The sequence below is a fragment of the Venustampulla echinocandica genome (genome assembly GCF_003357145.1).
Source record: "Venustampulla echinocandica strain BP 5553 chromosome Unknown scaffold_9, whole genome shotgun sequence".
In the NCBI taxonomy this organism is placed as follows: domain Eukaryota; kingdom Fungi; phylum Ascomycota; class Leotiomycetes; order Helotiales; family Pleuroascaceae; genus Venustampulla; species Venustampulla echinocandica.
In genome coordinates, this window is record NW_022474214.1 from 1,245,829 (window position 1) to 1,264,259 (window position 18,431).

The window sequence follows — 18,431 nt, forward strand, 5'->3', positions numbered from 1 at the left end:
TAGTACCAAAGCCTCCTACTCACCACCCAATCTTTTCAGCTCCGCATCAATCCACCCAAGCAGTTTCCCCGCCTCATCATCGCTCACAACGCCCGTCTCCCAGGCCATCGTAATATCCATATACCCATTCTTCGTACTCACAATACTAACCACATAAGGATTCCCCGACGTAGCTAACGACGCCGAGAACTTCAGCCGATCAAAACTCGCTTTACCATCTGACCCTTTCCCATCCTCACCCAGACCTCCGTCCACAACCCCAAGATTTGTGACCTCAAAAGCACGCGATCGTTTCTTGCCCAGACTACCCATGAACATTTTTTCCATATCGGGGATGAACTTCGCCATTCCCACTAGTTGGTTATTTGGTGATTTCGTGTTTTCCGTGACGTACTTGCCGACTATTCGGCAGCTTTCCCATAGCAAACCATCGGATTCTGATGGGGAAGAGGGAGTAAAACAGGATATGTAACCCGACGGTGTTTTGATCTCCGAAGAAAAAGCCGGCTCGATAGTCGTAACAAAAAATCCCATATCAAGCTGCGTTCGCTTCGTAAATTTCCGAACCGAGAACGGAATATGGCCCGTAAACCGTTTGTAATCCGGATACATCACCGCTAGCTTTCGACTTGTGAGAACAGTGATTAACGAAGTGAGTGTCGTTTTCTCGTTTCGACATTTCGCCAGCACGGCGTTGGTGAGAGGGGTGGGAAGGAGAAAACTGCGAATGTTGCAAACTGGTGGACGGGGCAGTGAGGGATCGGACATGGGGCCGCTCCAGTTTAAGGGGTCAACTCGGTTGTAGATGAGGGCTTTGATGGCCTGTTTTAGAGCGAACAAGATTTGGACGCCAAAGCTTCCTTCCTCTTCGAGGGTGGGGATGAGTGGCAGTCGAGGAGCGGGCACGAGTGATGTCTCGGCCTCATCCAAGGATCTTTGGGTATTGTTGGCTATATAACCATTCAACACATCGAGGAACGTACGATGGAATGCCACAGCTGATATCCCATCTACAATAGCGTGATGGGCGAAGAACCCAAGAGAAAATTGTACGGGACCGTCTTCGGTTTCAGTTCCCTCCTTCGGATAGTCCTGGGTAACTACGATGACTCGCCACAAAGGCAATTCATCACAACGATCCAGGCGTTCTCGATGAGCATCTTGAACCCAAGAATCCGAGCTTGCGTTTGGATCTCCAGGGATGAGCTTCACGACTTCGTTGAGGTTTATAGTTTTCAGTCTTTTCCATTTGGGCTTGGAGGTGCTTTCGTCTTCTATCACAACGCTCATAACAGGATGTTGATTGAGTGTTTCTTGCGTGCCCGCGTAGATAAGGCTTTGGAGTTGATTGGAGCTGGTGCTTGAAGGGAAGTTTGATAGGAGGGAGGAGGGAATAGTGTAAGTTGCTGAGACTTGAACATTGTTGTAGAAATGAAGGTAGTTGCGGACGATGTTGAATCGTTCCATGTTGCCTGTTTCTTATTAGATTTCATGTACAGATTGAAGTCCGTGGGATTATTGTGCGCAGCTCACCCACAGGTCTCAAAGGGAGATCCTCCATGATTTTCTCGTTGGACAATTGGGCCATGGACGCTGAAGTTTAGTGTTGCAATAATCGAGAGCAATGTTTGGATTGGAGAGGGACTTGGATTTAGAAAATAAACTAGCCTCCTGCTACCTATACTTGATTATACTGAGTTCTTTAACCGAGTTTTCCGTCGAGCTCAGTTCCCCTCAATGGGCCTGTTGTCTAGGTTTTAATTCCCGCGCAAAGCTTCAAACGAGGGAAGCTGTCCTTACTGATTACAAAGCCGTTGGTAATACACTTATGCCTTATTTTGAAGGAGCTCCGATTTCAGTTGGATAGGGCCCGATAAGTTGGTCGGGTCGACTAACTTGGCGGGGAATTCAACGGGATATCCCGATAAAGTTTACTATACTCCGTACCTTAGACATTTAGAACAGCGGGAACCGGCCATTATCGCGCGTTAAGACAGAGAATAGACAAGCTTAGATGCCTCATATTGTCCTGATAGTGATGCATGTGAAGGAATCCGCTGACAAGACTTCAGTCGTATTTCCGGTTCTCCCTGAGTAGATAATTTTGGGCGACGGAAGAGAGCTAGTTTGTCAAGAGACAAGTTGTATTGGCGCAATTAGGTTTTCTTCTGGGCTGTCTTCGAGCCAAGGGTGTCTAAGAATGCTAAAGGCACATCTGTAATACTCCGGCCCATGGCGCGCACTTCCCATAGATCATGTCTGTGTCATATCTACATATCACATGACCATAATTCTTCACTTCGCTTACAGGACATCTGAATAGGGGTTTCGCTTGCGGCATACCTATTAAGGCTACTACGGTTTAGATCTTACCTCTACCGGTCATTAAAACCAGTCTCAATATAATGTCTATAGATACAACATATCTTAATTTTCGATTGAGCTTAATGGAAGGTGTTTTTGAACAACGTGGTCACATTATACTAGCGATTGTAGTGTTATAACCTTTTAAGTGACCCACTCGAATGAGATACGTTACTGCATTTTTGATTGATACAATCATGTTTGACATTGGCTGATTTCTAAAGAAATAGGAGATTCTCTAGAGCAAAAACTGTCTGCACACATTTTTGAGATACACGTTGAATCTTCCAATCTCTTCAAACAAGAAAAAAGAACCACCAGTGCCAAGGGATGTCATGATCCATTACCACTGCAAAGAGTATGCCGGCTCACCAGCAGTTGCCACACTAAAGGCTCCTTGAATGGCCTACAGATTTGCCAGGTCTACAAGACGCGTTTCTTGACCAGGATCCTGGCCCCCGGAGGCGGCATGTTCAGCTCAGCTACATGCTTCATGGGTGGGGCCCTGCCTTTACACTCGTCGGGGAACTTGAGATCGTAGTGCTGAAGTATGTAGGCTACAATCATCTTCAGCTCGAAATCGACGAGGAAGCGACCGGGGCAAGCGTGCTTGCCGTGCCCAAAGGTGAGATATTCGGGCGAGGTCGTCACAAAAGCCTGCGGGTGGTGGCCGGTTGAGGTAACGGGAAACTCCTCGCCCGGCTTCTCCTTGCGGTCTTTCTCGGTCACGCGTGAGAAGCGCCACGGGTCGAATTCGAGGGCATTCTCATACTTTCCAGGGTCCATCTGTGCGGCCGAGGCGAGGAAAGACACGATGCTGCCTTTCTTGAGCGGCACTCCGAGGTTCGTGACGACGTCGTCTTTCATAACCTTGCGAAGTAGACCACGGGTGCCGAACGGGAAGCTGCAGCGCATGGTCTCGCGGGCCACACTGTCGTAGCTGGTCATAGCCGCGCAATTTTCTTTATTCCAACCGACTTCACCGTTGCCCAGGACGCGCTTGGCCTCTTCGCGCAGAACTTCGATGGTGTTGTATTTGGCGTCGGAGTCCATGATATTGAGCAGCATAGTGGTAAGCGTGTCGGAAGTCTGATGCATGGCAACGAAGTTGGCGGCGACTAGACGCGTGGCCATGATGTTGACATCGTTCAATTCCTGTGGGCGCTTCTTCTGTGCAAATCGCATCATAATTTGGAGTTGGTCCTGGGGTTGATCCTCCTTTTCCTTTCCCAGAGCCGCCAGGCGTTCGGTGTACTGCGGCTTGAGATGTTTTTTGACCCGACTGATGTTGTACCAAGTATGCAAGCTTGTGAGGCGACCGACAATGGGCAGCAGGAAGCCTGGGAAGACGTTTCCGGCGATTGCGGTAATCATGACTCCCTTGATGATCTTCTGGGTCCGATCTAGGTACTCTTCATTGCGGCAGAGCGGGAGTCCGACATTGAAACGGCTGGAGGTCTGCCCCACAAGCATCTGGACGGAGGTTCCCACGTCAATCTCTTTCCACGATTGGGTTTCGGTGCCAAAGTACTTGGGCATGGCGTGATGAAGCTCATCCTGTACCGCGGGAATGAGGGTGGATAAGATGTCGTTTAGCTGGGTCTTCACCAAAGAAAATTGCCACCCATCCCCCCAATATCTGGAGTGGCCGAGACTGTAAGTTGAATGATTGGCTTGAAGGAATGCTTGCGACAAGCTGAGAGTTGCATCGGGTTGTGTTATGGCCCATTCGACTGAGCTTTCGGGCAGGACCAAGTCAGCGCGAGAGCCGTAGCCCGGCACCAAGATAGCCTTTCCCTGCTTCGCATACTGTTGATTGAGTTAGCGTATAGTCCAAGTAGTAGTCATATCCGTTGGGTTAGAAATGGTGTCTTTGCTAACTAACCTTTTGGTAGGCTTCAGTATACAAAGCAGCAGCGTCATAGTAATATCTTAGACGCGTCCGGAGGCTGAAGGTCTTCTTTCCAGGGGGCTCTCCAGCTAACGGCAAGCCCGAATCGCTATATTCCCCAAGAGTGTAAACAGCTTGGTAAAGAGTGACACATACGGCGAGGATAACAGAGGATGTGCCTAGTAGGAAATATTCACCAACCGCGAGACGCGGCACGCCAGCGAGTAAAGACTCCATAGCTGTAATACAAACTTTTATTGGCTGGGAAAGTGATGTTTGGTGGAAGAAATTCGTGTTCAGCTGCTGAAATCAACTTCTATAACAATGTCTATGAACTACAGCCTGGGTGTGATCGCTTGGGGATATGTAGGCTGAGTTTTTGGCCATGGAGAATGTGTACATAGAGCGGTATTCTCGATAAACAGGAGGTTCCAGTAATCTCGCGCATAGCGGAGGGGATTCCGGAATATTACGGAGTATTGTGGGGTGTTGTAACGGACATAGAGCGGTCGACATCACAGTTGGGTTTGTAAGGAGATAAGCCCGTGCTCTAGTCTCGGTAGAGCCGAAACGCTACTCCGAAGAGACCTAGCTGTTATATTCTATACTCTTGGTTAAGCTATTATTTTTAGGTTTTTAAAATTTATATTTCTAAAAAAGAATCTTTTTTATTTTAAAAAAGTTTTAATTATTAAAATAATAAATAATATTTTAATTTTAGAAAATAATAGTTTTTAAAATATTATAATTAATTTTATATAATTTATCGAGAGAATATATACTGTTAGAAAAAGTATACTCTTTCTTCGTTCTTCTTTAATTTAATATTTTTATATTTACAATTATAGTCAAATAAGAAATAATTCTTTAATTATAAAATACTTTTATTTATATCCGTGATAGTTTCTTCTTTATATTTATATAAGTCCGGAATAATAAAATATATCTCTAGTTATATAACTTATACTTTTATTTTCTTAACAATATATATATATATATATATATCGAGCTAATATACTATAAAACACTAATATACAAATACTACATTCGCAATGCCAGGCGCCCTTCTCTATGAGCACCGCCCATCTTATCTTATCCTCGCTGTCCGTCACCAAGCATCCACAGCTGCACATCCTCCTCGCTCCGTCCCTCCCCGGACCTCTCGCTCCGTGCCCCCTGCTGGCTCGGAGGACGCCCCATCACCTTGTGGCATACCGCCAACGCCGCTCGTGCTGCCTCAACCACGGCCTCGTCGATCTCCCGCGCCTGGCAGCCCCGCAGCATGGCATCGATATAGGTACTGGCGCAGGTAAAGATCAGGAATTCCCGCGTCGAGTGCGTCCCACCCGCGGCCCGCACCCGGCGCTCGAAGACGCGCACGCCGCCCCGCACGACATCGCGGAGCTGTCGCCGGCACGCGCCGTCTGTGATCGGGAATGCATTCTCCTCCAGCTCACTGATCAGGTCCAGACACAGCACCATCGTGGCCTGTCGCTGCACCAGCGCGAAGTGCCCATGACCTCGGATGCAGAGCGCTGCGTAGGCATCCCGCTCCAGGGCGGTGGACTTGGCTGCAAATGGTCTCGTGGTGCTTGGACTTGGACTTCGGCTTAAAGCCTCTGCGAAGCCCAGGTCTGACACGGGGTGCTTCGCGAGTGTAGGCACGGAGAGCAATGGATTTGCGAGAATTTGTGCCGCCGCCTCCATGCGCATCCGGCGTGAGTAGTAGTCGCTTGACTTGGTGACGGCTTGGTCAGGGAACTGCTCGTGGAGCGCCAGCACAAAGGGCCGCGTGAAGAGATCCAAGAGCTTGGTTTGGAATCGGGTGGGTTTGGGGGTTTTGATGGAGCGCAGCATGTCCATGTTGGCACCACATACGGCATTGAGCTCCGCTGCGAGCCGATGGCCCTCGTCATAATCTTTGGACACACCCGGGGCGTTGACGATGTGCAGGATTCGCAGGCGAAGTCGCTGCGTCCGCGCCAGGAGCATGAGGATCGTCGATGGCGTGAAGTTTGAGCGGTCGGGGGACACAGCACCCATGGTCAGGTCCTCGTCGGCGATACTAGAAGGCGTCTCGCAGTCATAACTCTCAGATGCGAGCGGAGCGGGCAAGCCTTCGTCAAAACACAGCTGCAGTGACAGCTCGAGCATCGTCGCCCATAGCCGCCGGCGCATCTCGACCTCCTCGGCCGGCATAGCTGGAGAACGGGCACGCACCTCCCGATGCAGGCCCATTTGGAGAGCCATTCGGGTCAGATCGTGGTCCACGGGGAACCAAGTGCTGCCCGTGGAGGAGGCGGAGTGATGCTGGGTGTGTCGTGCCCACGCAAGAAGACACGCGATCTGAGCCATGTCCAGGTTCGCCGACGAATGTACGACCATCTTGTTCGCACACCACTGCCGGACATGAGCAATCCAGCCGCTCACTTGGTCCGGGGCCACGGAGATGGAAACCGAGGGGTGAACGCAGACGCACGATCCGAGGGCAATCGCCACGAGCAATTTACACAAAAACACATTGTCCGCATCCATGGATCGTGACGTGGGGCTCTTCCAGATGCGTTCATAATCGCCCAGAAAGGAGGGCACATGTAGGATGCGTAGCACCGACTCGAAGGTCTTGATGTACGCGCCGAGGAGGGCATCGCATACTTGGCGGGACGGCAGCAGGTCCCAGGCCGCGAATCCTATCGAGGGGGCATTGGCCCGCAAAACGACAGCGAGAGCCCTGCTCTCTCGCTCATCCCGCGTCACTCGGTCCAGCCCTGCGAACATTTCTTTCAGAGGCCGCACCATCTCATGCTCGGGCCGTCTAAGGAAATTATGGTCCTGTGGCCGGCCGGTCAGGCCTTGCAGGATGAAGCGCAGGCTTTCACATCGTGTAAATGGCTCATACCAGGGGCTCTCATGGTTACTGTCGCCGAGCTCCGCAAAAAATTGAACCTCCGAGCTGGCGCTTGAACCTTCGCTCAAGGACGGCTGCTGGACCGGCTCCGAGCCCATCTGATAGCAGCACGTTTCGGTGGAAGAAAGGTTCGTGCCCATCCAGGGCGGCTCTTTGTTGTTGTGGAATTGTGAGCTATAGAGGTGGTTCCCTAGCGCTGGAGGCGAATCGGCGCCGTCGAGGCCCGTGAGACAATTGAGGTCGATGCCATCATGGAGCGTCTGCGAGTCTAGATCGAAGAAGTCCAAGTCGAGGAGATTTTCCTCTGGAAGTTCAGGGCCTAGGTTTAACTGGCCGTGGTCTACCAGTTAGTTGTGTGAGCGCTATGTTGACGAAAGACGTCGTTGTGGGCTGGATACATACTTTGCCTCGGGCTACTACTCGTGCTATACACGCATCGCAGACTCGATTGGGCCTTGCTACAAGGCCCGCAAGGAGAGGCACGATCGCACCGGATCTTGCGCCGACGACATTCGGTACATGCTACTGCCGGCCGCCGTCGCTTGTGAGCCGGGCCGGGATCCATGCCAGTACAGTTGCTCTTTCAATTGGGCTTTTCTTCTCATCTCACTATTGAATTAATAATTCCAGAGTATGGAATCGAAGAGCTTTTGACCCACAGCAAAAATCAATAACGGCAAAGTGAAATTCCCCAGCAAAAACAATGGGCCTGCAAGGTATCCCTCTAAGCTTTATAGAACTTGGCATACTTCGAGTTGCCCTCTACGGAGGTGCAGCCCATAAGGAAGGTAACAGAGCTAGCAGGGGACCTGTTAGCACTAACTGTCGGTGTACGTACAATCTGTACAAGGGAGCTATTGTATACTTCGTACATGTAAAAACGAGGGAATGAACAGCCGATCGATTTACGAAATTTCTTGTTTTCGCCCCTACCGCAGGATTTGGAGAGGGGCCCTGTGCCTTATCTCTTTCTACATAGAATATACCAACAACCCGAGCAGCACCAGGGCGTGTATCAAAACGAGCAGCGCCAGGGCGTGTATCAAAACCCCGTGGCCCCACTCCGTCGAACGGGCTGAGTCCTGAGAATCCCGGGCCTATGGTATGGTGGTTGGAGCAGGTATCAACAGGCTGTTAACAAGAAATACGTGATAATCGTGGACGAGGAGTTTCAAAAACAAGATATACTCATCAAACTTATTTGAAAAGCAAACTCAGCGTGGAAATGCAGCATGGGTAAAGTTGTAGCTACTAGCTACTTTATATTCAAAAATAGCTATTGCTGTTAATAAACGTAAGCCTTCCACACGTTCTTGAGGTGCTTAGTATCTTATAGTTTTAAGTTGGACGTTTTAGGTATAAAATATTATTTTAAGCACTTCGCTACTGGTTTGGCTAGTAATCGCGACGAAATCGCACAGCACTTGAAATAATTGTTTGACTCGTTTAATTTCTTGCTTTATATATCTTTATACGCTAATTCTAGTAACATACATAGCCGCTAGTTAAGCGACTCACTTGTACAGCGCAATTTTCACCCCCGTCTTGTTGGACGGCCCAATCCGCATGACCGCGCGGTATGGTTCTGGATCACGCGCCTCAATGCGGCTGTACGTCTGGGCGATGCGGGCCAGCATGAAGGCGGCCTCGGTCTGCGCCATCATCTGGGCGGGGCAGCGACGCGGACCGCCCCCGTACGGCAAGAACCCCCAACTGCCACGGCGGCCCAGGAAGCGTTCCGGGTGGTATTCTTCGGCATCGCGGCCCCAGTGATCGGGGTCGCGGTACATTAGCGTCTTGGTCACGGACACAATGTCCCCCTTCCGAATCTTGAGGGGAGCTCGTCCGTCGCGCCCCCCGCCCACGGGCAGAACCGTGTCACTCAGACAGGCGCGCACCTGCGTCACGTTGTTGGGAAGCAGACGATGCGCTGGGTACGAGTACGGTGTGTTAGCGGTATGTATTGTATTGTTTTCATTTCACCGGAACGGGACAGCGCGGGAGGGGCAGGGGCTTACTTTCGTTCATCACGCCGTTGAGGTATGGAAGGTTGCGCAGGACATCAAAGGTCAGTGGCTGGTCGCCCAGCGCGAGGACCTCCTTGCGGAGCTCCTTCCAGACCCTCTCATGGCGCGCCAGGTGCCAGATGCAGTTGCTGATGAAGATGGAGGTGGTGTCGTTGTTGGGCACGATGATGAGGCACAGCTGCGAGCGCAGCTCTGCCTCGTCGCCGCGGAGGTGAAGCGCCATGAGCCACAGCAAATCGGTCCGCTCCGGCTCCAACGCCAGTCCCTTCTTCTGTCGCGCGTCCCGCTCATCCATCTCGGCGAAGGTGGAGCGGATTTGGGGGTTGATGAAGTCGTGCACCTCGTCCACCGCCTTCAACCACCAGTTCCAATTGAAGGCCCACAGGAAGCGGAACGTCTGCGCCCGCAGCCGCGCCCCGCGAAGGCAGTCCATCATCGTCCAGGTAATCTGTGCTCGCGAGGGGTCCACGAGGGCATCGATGGACTGGCCGAAGATGAATTCGGTCGTGATGTCGAGGAACCAGCGCTGGATCAGCGGCTGGACGTCCACCTCCTCGCCGTCTTGGGGGAGCAGACTCAGGAAGCGGTCGGCGAAGGGTGCGATGCGCTCCGTGTTGTGGTAGACGTCCCGCTCAAAGAAGGGCTTGATCAGGACGCGGCTATGGGCCCAGTCATCGCCATCCGTGGTGTTCACGCCCTTGTCGGCAAAAGGCATGGTGATTCTGGAGTCGCGGCGGATGGGCTCGACGCCGAAATCCTTAAAGTTGGTGGCGTAGACAGCTTTGAGGACCTCGGGCTCGATCGAGTAGAACCAACGCATGCCGAAGAAGCGCAACGTGAACGTCTTGGGCCGGTTGGCATGCAAGTCACGCAACCAATCGAGGTAATAATCACGCCGCAACGCCCGCACCTGGCTGATCACGACGTCAATCCCTAGGAAAGGGTCCCATTGCCAGAGCCGTGCGGCGGGCTGGCAGCCGTCCTGGTCGGTGGTGCTCTCGCCCGCGCCGAGAAGTCTGCTCAACGCGATGGCAACGAAGCCGGAGGATAAAAGGAGCAAGGGGACATTGAGACTATATCCAATGCTGAATTTGTTGATTATGTCGATTGAGTTGATGATATCCATTTTGACTGACGATGCTGACATAAACCAAGTCAAGTATTGATGAGAGGAGATCAAGGGAAGGCACCCCTTAGATGAAAAGCACGTAGCGAGTAATGGCCCTGAAGAGCTCTTTCTCTAGATGGAAACTGGCTAAGGCCATCGACGGACTGATGCAACGTCAATACCGGTATATAGGTATATACTGCGGCGGAGAATCGCGCGATTGATGCCGTCTATAGCGCAAAATAGATGAATAGTGCTGATATCTGCCGCAGAGGCACAGTCAGCTAGAGTTATTATGCCAATTCCCCGACAATAACGTTTTGTTAAGGGACAGGAGCCGTTGTATCGCTAGACCTTCCTCGAAGGATTCTCCGAAGGATTCTCCGATGGATTTCCCGGTAGACGTCACTTACCGGAGCGCTTACGTGCTGGATGCTCAACAGGGCCAGTAGTACGAAGTATATTGAATATTGAAAACATATAATTCGATGGGAATCTTGCTTCGGTACACGATAAGTGGGGAGATAAGGTACGGTACCTGCAGTGGTCTGTGCAGCCTCCACAAAAATCCAGGGCAGGGGCACGCATCCCCGCCTGTGCGGAGGTACAGCCCATAAAGCAGCTAACGGAGCTAGTACGGGGACGAGTAATATCACAAGTAGTACTTTGTAGGTTGTATATAGTAATTTCGCCCCGGAATTCCCCCCCCCCCCGCCTCGCACTCTTTATTCATTCGATATCATTTCGTTCGACCTCATGGTCACTTTCTAATCGTCAATTTCTCTCTCCCTTCCCAACCTGTTTCTTCGAAATTCCTTCCACCCGCAAAATCTCATAACACAGGTCCAGATGTCCAAACCGCAAGGCACGATTCTCGTGACGGGAGCCAATGGTGGCCTTGGCAGTGCCATCGTTGCACACATAGGTTCTACGCTGCCAAACTATCACACTATCTACGCCGTCCGCGATATAGCCGCGCCCAACCCAGCGCTGCGGTCTGCTCTCCCGGCCCAAGCATCCTTTGCCCCTGAGATTGTGTCCCTCGACCTGACCCGACTCTCCAACGTGCGCCAGGTCGCCACCGCGATCAACGAACGCGTAGCGAGGAAAGAAATCCCTCCCATCCGCGCGCTCGTGCTGAATGCCGGGTTCCAGGAGTTTCAAGAGCAGACGTGGACCGAGAAGTCCGAGGGCGGGTTCGACAGCAGCTTCGCGGCGAATTACCTGGGCCACTGGCTGCTTGCGGTGCTCTTGCTGCGAAGTCTGGATCCCCAGAACGGGCGCGTCGTGTTCCTGGGCAGTGTTGCGCATGACCCACATTACCCCATTATCGAGCGGCACTACCCGGATGAGAAGTGGAAGACGTTCATCCATGAGAATCTCGATGCTATTGCCGACGGCTCCTGGAGCACCACCGCAGAGGATCCGACTTTGAACGGTGGGTTTCGTCGGTACGGAGCGGCAAAACTGTGTATTGTAATGATGGTGTACGGCCTTTCCTCCCCTCTTCCCCCAAAACACATGCACTGGGAACATAGGACCTTCTAACGCCGCAGAACCGTAGGAGTGAGCTTCAGAAGCGCCTCAGAAAAGACCCAGCCATCAGTAAAATCACCGTCGTGGGTGTTGATCCCGGCACCATGGTAACGAGCCTCGTGCGCCGCAACAACTGGCTTGTCCGCAACGTATTCCACAAAGTCATCCTCGCCAACGTCGCCCGAGTGATGTATTACACGACGACGAATCCTCCGATACGTTTCACTCAAACGTCCGCTCGAGACGTCATGGATGCTGCTATGAACTCGCGGTGGCAGAACGGCGGCGTCTACTTGAATGGCTCGGAGCCGGGAAGCATGAGTGCGGAGGCCAGGGACGTGGAGAAGTCGGCGATAGTATGGAGAGACAGTGTGAGGTATACCAAACTGAAGGATGGGGAGACGGTGCTTGTCAATTGGAAGTGATTCGGGCTTTCCTTTAACTATGTACTGTACTTCTTAGAAGTGGCTATGTATACTATAAGGATATTTGGTGATCTACGGAGTATAAAACGTTTTCCTATAGTTTTTACTACATATAAAACATCTTCTGATGTAAGTTATATAACTAAGTGCATACACCGTTTCCTTCTTTTACCTAATATTACCTATATTCTCTACTGCATATGAAACGTCTTCTAATGTAAGTTGTGCAACTAAGTACATACTTCGATCTAGTACTGTATGCCCTATATAAGGTATAACCCCTTATCTCTGTGCAGATTGGGCCGAAGATCAATTTATTCATCATCCATGCATAAACGGTTCGTAATACTACCTAGATCTAAGGTCCATAACCTGAACAGGAATGTCGCATAGTTTCAGGCATCTAGCTGATGCGCCACCAATAACAGGTCTCTACTTGTAAGCAGAGATAGATCTGCAGAAGTTTTACGTCAGCCACCCCAAAAAGCCTTGTGGGGTTCGGAAGCCACCGAGTTGCATCGCCCACGAATTCTCCGCAAGTGCCGATAGTGGCCCTGGCCGTTGACCCCGGGCGACAGGCATGCCTGTGCGTACCCATGTCCTGCACGGTACGTGCCGCAGACATGGTGGGGCTGGAGAAAGGGGGAGCTTGTCGGAGATACTTTGTGGGTGGCGGACTCGGACTCGGGCGTATCCTCGGACTCGGGCATATATATACTCAAAGTCGGGCTCGGAGTTGGGTATTACATCAGCTGTTGGACTCCAACTCGACGCGGTGCAGACAAACAGACAGACTACATGCCCAGTTGCCGCCTCCACTGCATGACTGACTATATACTCACTCGTTATACTCACTCCCCACTCTAACCTTGGCTGTTTGCAAAAAAAAAAAAACTTGCCAACCAATTATCTGCGACATACCTCTCTCTCCCTGCTCGAGCTGAATAGAAAAAGCCCACGGGTTCACGTGACGCAAGGTAGCCATGGCTGAACACGATGGACGGCGACGACGGCCAGCTGTGTAGGTTGAGAACTCTCGTTCGTGATATACGTGCGCTGACGGCCAGAACGTAGATCGTGCTCGCTCTGTAGGAAGCGCAAGATCCGATGCAATCGAGAAACGCCCTGTAGCAACTGTCGGCGGGCCAGAAGCGGGGCTTGTATCTATGAGAATCCCAACCATCCTCCTCCTTCACCTTCTCGCAATCAAACAATTGGGCCTGGCCTAGCGGTTCCAAGCTCTCGAGAGTCAATACCCATTGATAGTTCAAGCCATTCGTCAAGCTCACACGTTGCCGCGTCAACAGACCCATCGACGCCTACGAGCCAGCTATCCGCCCAAGATGCCGAGTCGTTGAAATTGAAGCTTAGGATTCGCCAGCTTGAAGACCAGCTGTCGAAATCAACCCTACAGACCATACAGTCTCCCGTCTCGACTCCCCCGAACTCAAGCATCGAGAAGACAAGCTCTCATCTCGGCGGAACCTTTCATGTCCTTTGTGAGACTGGCTCCACCGGCCAACCCCAATCCATTGCCCGCAGCATCACGCATAAGACACGCTTGTTTGGCCAAAGCCATTGGGGAGTAAACGGAGTACTCCTAGTAAGTATTCACATCCTATTAGTGGTCGGGGTTTCTTGAATTAGTGGCCTAACCAGAATCAGATACGCGACATCTGGGAGACCATTGAGCCCCATCTACTAGAAGGTAGATCGAACGCCTGGATGGGAATAGAAAGGTGCAAATCCTTGGCAAGGGTCATTAAAGCGCGGCGGACACCTCCATGGCCCTCACCACCCACGTCCGATTTACCCTCTAAAGTGATCGCTGATGCGCTAGTCGACTGCTACCTCCGGACGACGGAGGCTATTTATCGAGTCCTACATATCCCTACTTTCCGCAGGGACTACCAAACGCTCTGGCTCTCACAGAATAGCCCTGACCCTAATACAGCTTTCTTAGTTCAGCTTAAACTCGTGCTTGCTATTGGCGCGGTTACGTACGATAAGCAATTTTCATTGCGAGCCTCAGCTGTCCACTGGGTTCACGAGTCAATAGCTTGGATTTCAGAGCCCAAGTTCAAGTCACGGCTAGACATCCCTATTCTGCAGACTAGCCTGCTTCTTTTGATTGCCCAGGAAAGAGTAGGAGCCGGTGGAGACTCGATATGGATTTCGATCGGTACAGTGTTCAAGAAAGCAGTCTTCCTAGGTCTACATCGAGATCCTGCTCACCTACCTAAAGGAACGGTTTTTGTTGCCGAAATGCGACGAAGACTTTGGAACACGATCCTGGAAATGACCTTACAGTCTAGTTTATCCTCTGGAGGACCTCCCTTTATTTCTCTTGACGATTTTGATACTGCGCCTCCCGGCAATTTCGACGACGACCAGCTCGTGGCCACCAACGATCCAGTGCCAAGGCCGGAAGATGTCTTCACGCAAGTGTCTATCTCAATAGCACTTCACAAAACCTTTTCACAGCGCCTCGCTGTAGTAAAGTTCTTAAACGATCTTTCCTCCTCTGGCACGTACGAGGAAACTCTTCGGCTCGATGCACAGCTCTGGACGGCATACAGAGAACTAGGTCGAACGTTGCAAGCTTTTAGTAAGTCGGGCACTGGAACGTCACCTACTGGATCTTCGCTCTCTCCATTCGAGATCCGGGCAGTGGATTTCGAAATGCATCGATATCTCTCGTCTCTTCATGTCCCGTACTTCGGCCCGGCACTCCACGAGACAGCCTACGCATTTTCCCGCAAGGTTGTAGTTGATTCCTCGCTCAAAATCTGGCGGGCGGCGTATCCGTCTTCCGGTCTCACGTCCATCACCGAGGCAACTTCGTCAGACTGGGACGATTTAGCGCAGCTTGCGGTCTGCAGCTCGGGATTCTATTCAACGGTCACTATTCATGCTGCATTGCTCATCTCGATGGAGCTCCGGACGCAGCTACAAGAAGAGGAAAGTCTGGTTCCCGTGCCTTTGCGGCCGGACCTATTGACCGTGCTAGACGAGGCTAAGGCCTGGTGCTTGCGGGGCAACGAGGTGGGTGAGACTAATGTGAAGGGCTATTTACTCATGAGTGTGGTTGGGGCCCAGGTCGAAGGACTCCAGCGCGGCCTGGACAAGGACGCCATTACCCAACTTCTGATTAGGGCTGCGGAGAATGTAGAGGAGGAATGCTTGCCAATCCTCAAACAAATCGCGGCGACCCAGGGCCAGGAGGAGGGAGCTGAGGAGGATATGCTTCTGCAGGAGTCAGTGGCCACACCGGGAGAAGTAATGGAAGACTGGGGCTTTATGAACCCAGATGGTATGTTCGACCTGGGCAACACCGAGCCACTGAACTGGATATTTAACGACGATATTGATCATAGGATGCCGACACTTTAGTAAAGATAAAATGAGGCCGGGTCGCAGCTCTTACGGGTTTGGATTATTCGGCGAAGTATTTTGAAGTCACAGAAACAAAAGCCTCCGTGTAAATAAAGAAATTAAGATTTATTTTACTTCTTTTCAAGTTACCTTATGCTTCCTCAAAACATGTATGTAGCTGGCACCTAGATCCTATGAGTCACAACGCTCAAAAAGTATTCTTAAAGACTAGTGACACAATATTACAGTATTCACGTAAGGTATGTAATGCCAGATGCTAAGGACAACTTGACACTTCAATGCCAGAGTTTGCATCTGAATTACAACTTAGAGTTACACAGGCCTATATGATACTAATGAATGCTCCTATGTGAAATTGTGTCTTTTACTCTAGAATTTAACACGAGTCTATATTACATACACACTAGTGGCCATTAAAATAGCATGAAGTAAAACTTTTACCTATACAACGGCTTAAATAATAAAGCTTGTAGACCCATTTTATGGTATTCATTCTAGTCGAGCGAGTAGCTAAGTGGCATTTACGCCTATATCTCCTTTTCACACTCGACAATCGACATGCCCCGCTGCTTACCCTGGTGAACAGCCCGTACCTTCAGCCCCGCGCGGCTGGCGATCTCGCGGAAGCCATCGACCGTCCTCTCCTTGCCTCCGACCGTCGACAGCAAGAAGTCCACCAGCGCCACGGAGCGCGCCGGCGGGTTGTCCATGACTGCTTCCCCAATCAGCACCCGGCTGTCCGGCGCCATGGCATCGGACAGGTGTTGCAGGATTTGCACGCTCTCGTCATCCCCAAAATCGTGGAGACACCGCCGGATGTGGTAGACGAGGGCACCTGGAGAAAGGAGCGCACAGCATTAGTTGAGCCGACCACGCAAGACAGAAGAGAGAAAGATAGACGGACCTTTGACCGGCTGTTCGTTGTGGAAATCCATGCTCATCAACCTGGCGCCCTTGATCCCTTCATCGCCAATCTTCTTCACCGTCTCAATCACCTCCGGCAGGTCCTGCAGCACGCAGCGGCTCATGGGCAACCCTGGGGTGCTCTTGCACATCGCCTGAAGGGCGTTGCCCTGGGCGCCGCCGACGTCGACAATCAGCGCCCGGTCCGGCGACTCGCCCGCGCGTGCCGCCACCCAGCTGTAGTTGTACATCCCGTCGTGCGGATACATGTTCTCCATCGAGTCCATGGCCAGCACGAAAGTGGCGACCCGTTCAGGGTCTGCTAGGGTGATGTCGGCCACGGACTGGCCCGGCTTGCCCTCGGCGAAAGCCTTGACCGTGTACAGTTTCTCGGTCGGCTCTTTGATGCCGTAGGTCTCGTAGTACCGTGGTAGAGCGAGGAGTGGTGGTAGATACTCGTCAAACCTCCCGACAGTTAGAATGCTTGCCTAGCGGATAGGCACAGCCTGGGGGCTTAGTTGGAGGAGGAGAAGGTGGAGGTCGAACTAACCCCATCTGCATCATGGCTTGGAGCGGATTGCGGTGGCCATAGGCCCTTGATCTGATTGTGTGCGCAATTTGGTCTGAGCCTTCCTGGCGTAGAACTCCCGTCGAGACCAGTACCCAACAGAGGCGGGCTAAGAGACGGAAAGAAGATAGCAGTTAGCAGCATTCGCCGAAAAGAGTACCCTGTTGGGATCTCGGAATATTCTCACTAATGAGGGCGACATCGCCGGCCACCTTGACGGCGAGATCTTTGTATGGGATGGCCCCATCGAGGGGAATGTTGGCGAAGACCTGCCACTTGATAAAAAGCCGGATGATAGTGCCCTGGGCGAAAGCCGTCATGACATCGGAGATATCGTCGCGGGGCTCATTGACGAGCTCGACAGTGCTTTTGAGAGCCTCGATGAGTACGGCATGCTGCTCTGGGGTTGCTTTGGCCCCAGCTCGGAGGCCCTTGGCAGCATCGTTTAGGATGGCCGCCACCGATTCGAGCTTCTCGGCAACATTGGGAGTGGGAGATGACATGATGGGAATTTGTGACCAAAGTAACGCAACGGGGCACTAGACTTTTTGAGCGGTTGAGCAGAAACGAGAGGTTTGGAGTGAGTAGAAAGCGATGGCAACAAGATGCAGGAGGAATAAGCAGTTCAGACGTATAACGAGTCATTATGCCTGACTTTATATCTTCGACAAGCTTGAAGGCTATACTTTGCTTTCCTAAGACCTTACTCGAGTACTTACTGTAACTGACCAGCGATAATGTAGTATAGGCGGGAAACTCCCACGCGTCGATTAGGTTCGGCCTCGGAATGCGCAGAGTGGGCCCGGACTATTCAACACCCCCGTACGATCTGATTTGGTGATGGACATGCGCGGACATATTATGGCGGCGGGGAAACATCATCCTTCAGGCTCGGCCTCGGAGTGCGTATTGTGGGACCGGATTATTCAACGGCTCTCCTCAATGAGCAAGCAAGCACGGGGTATGTCGCTGATCTAGATACACCACTCTCACATCGTTGTACTACCTCCACGTACTACTGGTGAGGGAGGTAGGTACTCCACGAATCAGTAGCGATCGGAGCTTGTAGGATACCCCTTAGGGACCTTTGGCAGGAGGAGGCATGCATGATAGGGGACAACTTGGCCTGCAACCTCCGCCAAGCTTCAAATTCCTATTCTACCTATTCTATGTGTGTGTTCAGCAGTATTCCCTTTGTCCAGAATTGAAATCAAGATCATTGAAACTCGTGATAGTGAGCATATATTAGATTCAGGATTATCGCTTCTCTGATACATGCTGTACAGCATAAGTTAAGCGAGATAG

At 51.6% G+C, this 18,431-nt stretch overlaps 7 protein-coding genes across 7 annotated transcripts; 2 read left to right on the forward strand and 5 right to left on the reverse strand.

Annotated features, from left to right (window-relative positions):
- Positions 1–15: 15 nt before the first annotated feature.
- Positions 16–1,588, reverse strand: BP5553_09147 (uncharacterized protein; the record flags this gene model as incomplete). Its single annotated transcript, XM_032017770.1, has 2 exons — positions 16–1,472; positions 1,534–1,588. The coding sequence occupies 2 exons, from the start codon at positions 1,586–1,588 to the stop codon at positions 16–18; spliced, it is 1,512 nt and encodes a 503-aa protein (XP_031866413.1).
- Positions 1,589–2,787: 1,199 nt separating this feature from the next.
- BP5553_09148 (Cytochrome P450) lies at positions 2,788–4,492 on the reverse strand (the record flags this gene model as incomplete). Its single annotated transcript, XM_032017771.1, has 2 exons — positions 2,788–4,173; positions 4,250–4,492. The coding sequence occupies 2 exons, from the start codon at positions 4,490–4,492 to the stop codon at positions 2,788–2,790; spliced, it is 1,629 nt and encodes a 542-aa protein (XP_031866414.1).
- An 855-nt stretch (positions 4,493–5,347) lies between these two features.
- On the reverse strand, positions 5,348–7,728 carry BP5553_09149 (uncharacterized protein; the record flags this gene model as incomplete). Its single annotated transcript, XM_032017772.1, has 2 exons — positions 5,348–7,503; positions 7,566–7,728. The coding sequence occupies 2 exons, from the start codon at positions 7,726–7,728 to the stop codon at positions 5,348–5,350; spliced, it is 2,319 nt and encodes a 772-aa protein (XP_031866415.1).
- A 949-nt stretch (positions 7,729–8,677) lies between these two features.
- Positions 8,678–10,316, reverse strand: BP5553_09150 (Uncharacterized protein; the record flags this gene model as incomplete). Its single annotated transcript, XM_032017773.1, has 2 exons — positions 8,678–9,093; positions 9,182–10,316. The coding sequence occupies 2 exons, from the start codon at positions 10,314–10,316 to the stop codon at positions 8,678–8,680; spliced, it is 1,551 nt and encodes a 516-aa protein (XP_031866416.1).
- Positions 10,317–11,147: 831 nt separating this feature from the next.
- On the forward strand, positions 11,148–12,259 carry BP5553_09151 (uncharacterized protein; the record flags this gene model as incomplete). Its single annotated transcript, XM_032017774.1, has 2 exons — positions 11,148–11,749; positions 11,863–12,259. 2 exons carry the CDS (start codon positions 11,148–11,150, stop codon positions 12,257–12,259), a joined length of 999 nt encoding a protein of 332 aa, XP_031866417.1.
- A 983-nt stretch (positions 12,260–13,242) lies between these two features.
- Positions 13,243–15,652, forward strand: BP5553_09152 (Uncharacterized protein; the record flags this gene model as incomplete). Its single annotated transcript, XM_032017775.1, has 3 exons — positions 13,243–13,280; positions 13,334–13,862; positions 13,925–15,652. 3 exons carry the CDS (start codon positions 13,243–13,245, stop codon positions 15,650–15,652), a joined length of 2,295 nt encoding a protein of 764 aa, XP_031866418.1.
- A 530-nt stretch (positions 15,653–16,182) lies between these two features.
- On the reverse strand, positions 16,183–17,629 carry BP5553_09153 (S-adenosyl-L-methionine-dependent methyltransferase; the record flags this gene model as incomplete). The annotated part of the gene is made up of 4 exons (XM_032017776.1): positions 16,183–16,490; positions 16,560–17,023; positions 17,109–17,235; positions 17,287–17,629. 4 exons carry the CDS (start codon positions 17,627–17,629, stop codon positions 16,183–16,185), a joined length of 1,242 nt encoding a protein of 413 aa, XP_031866419.1.
- Positions 17,630–18,431: the final 802 nt, after the last annotated feature.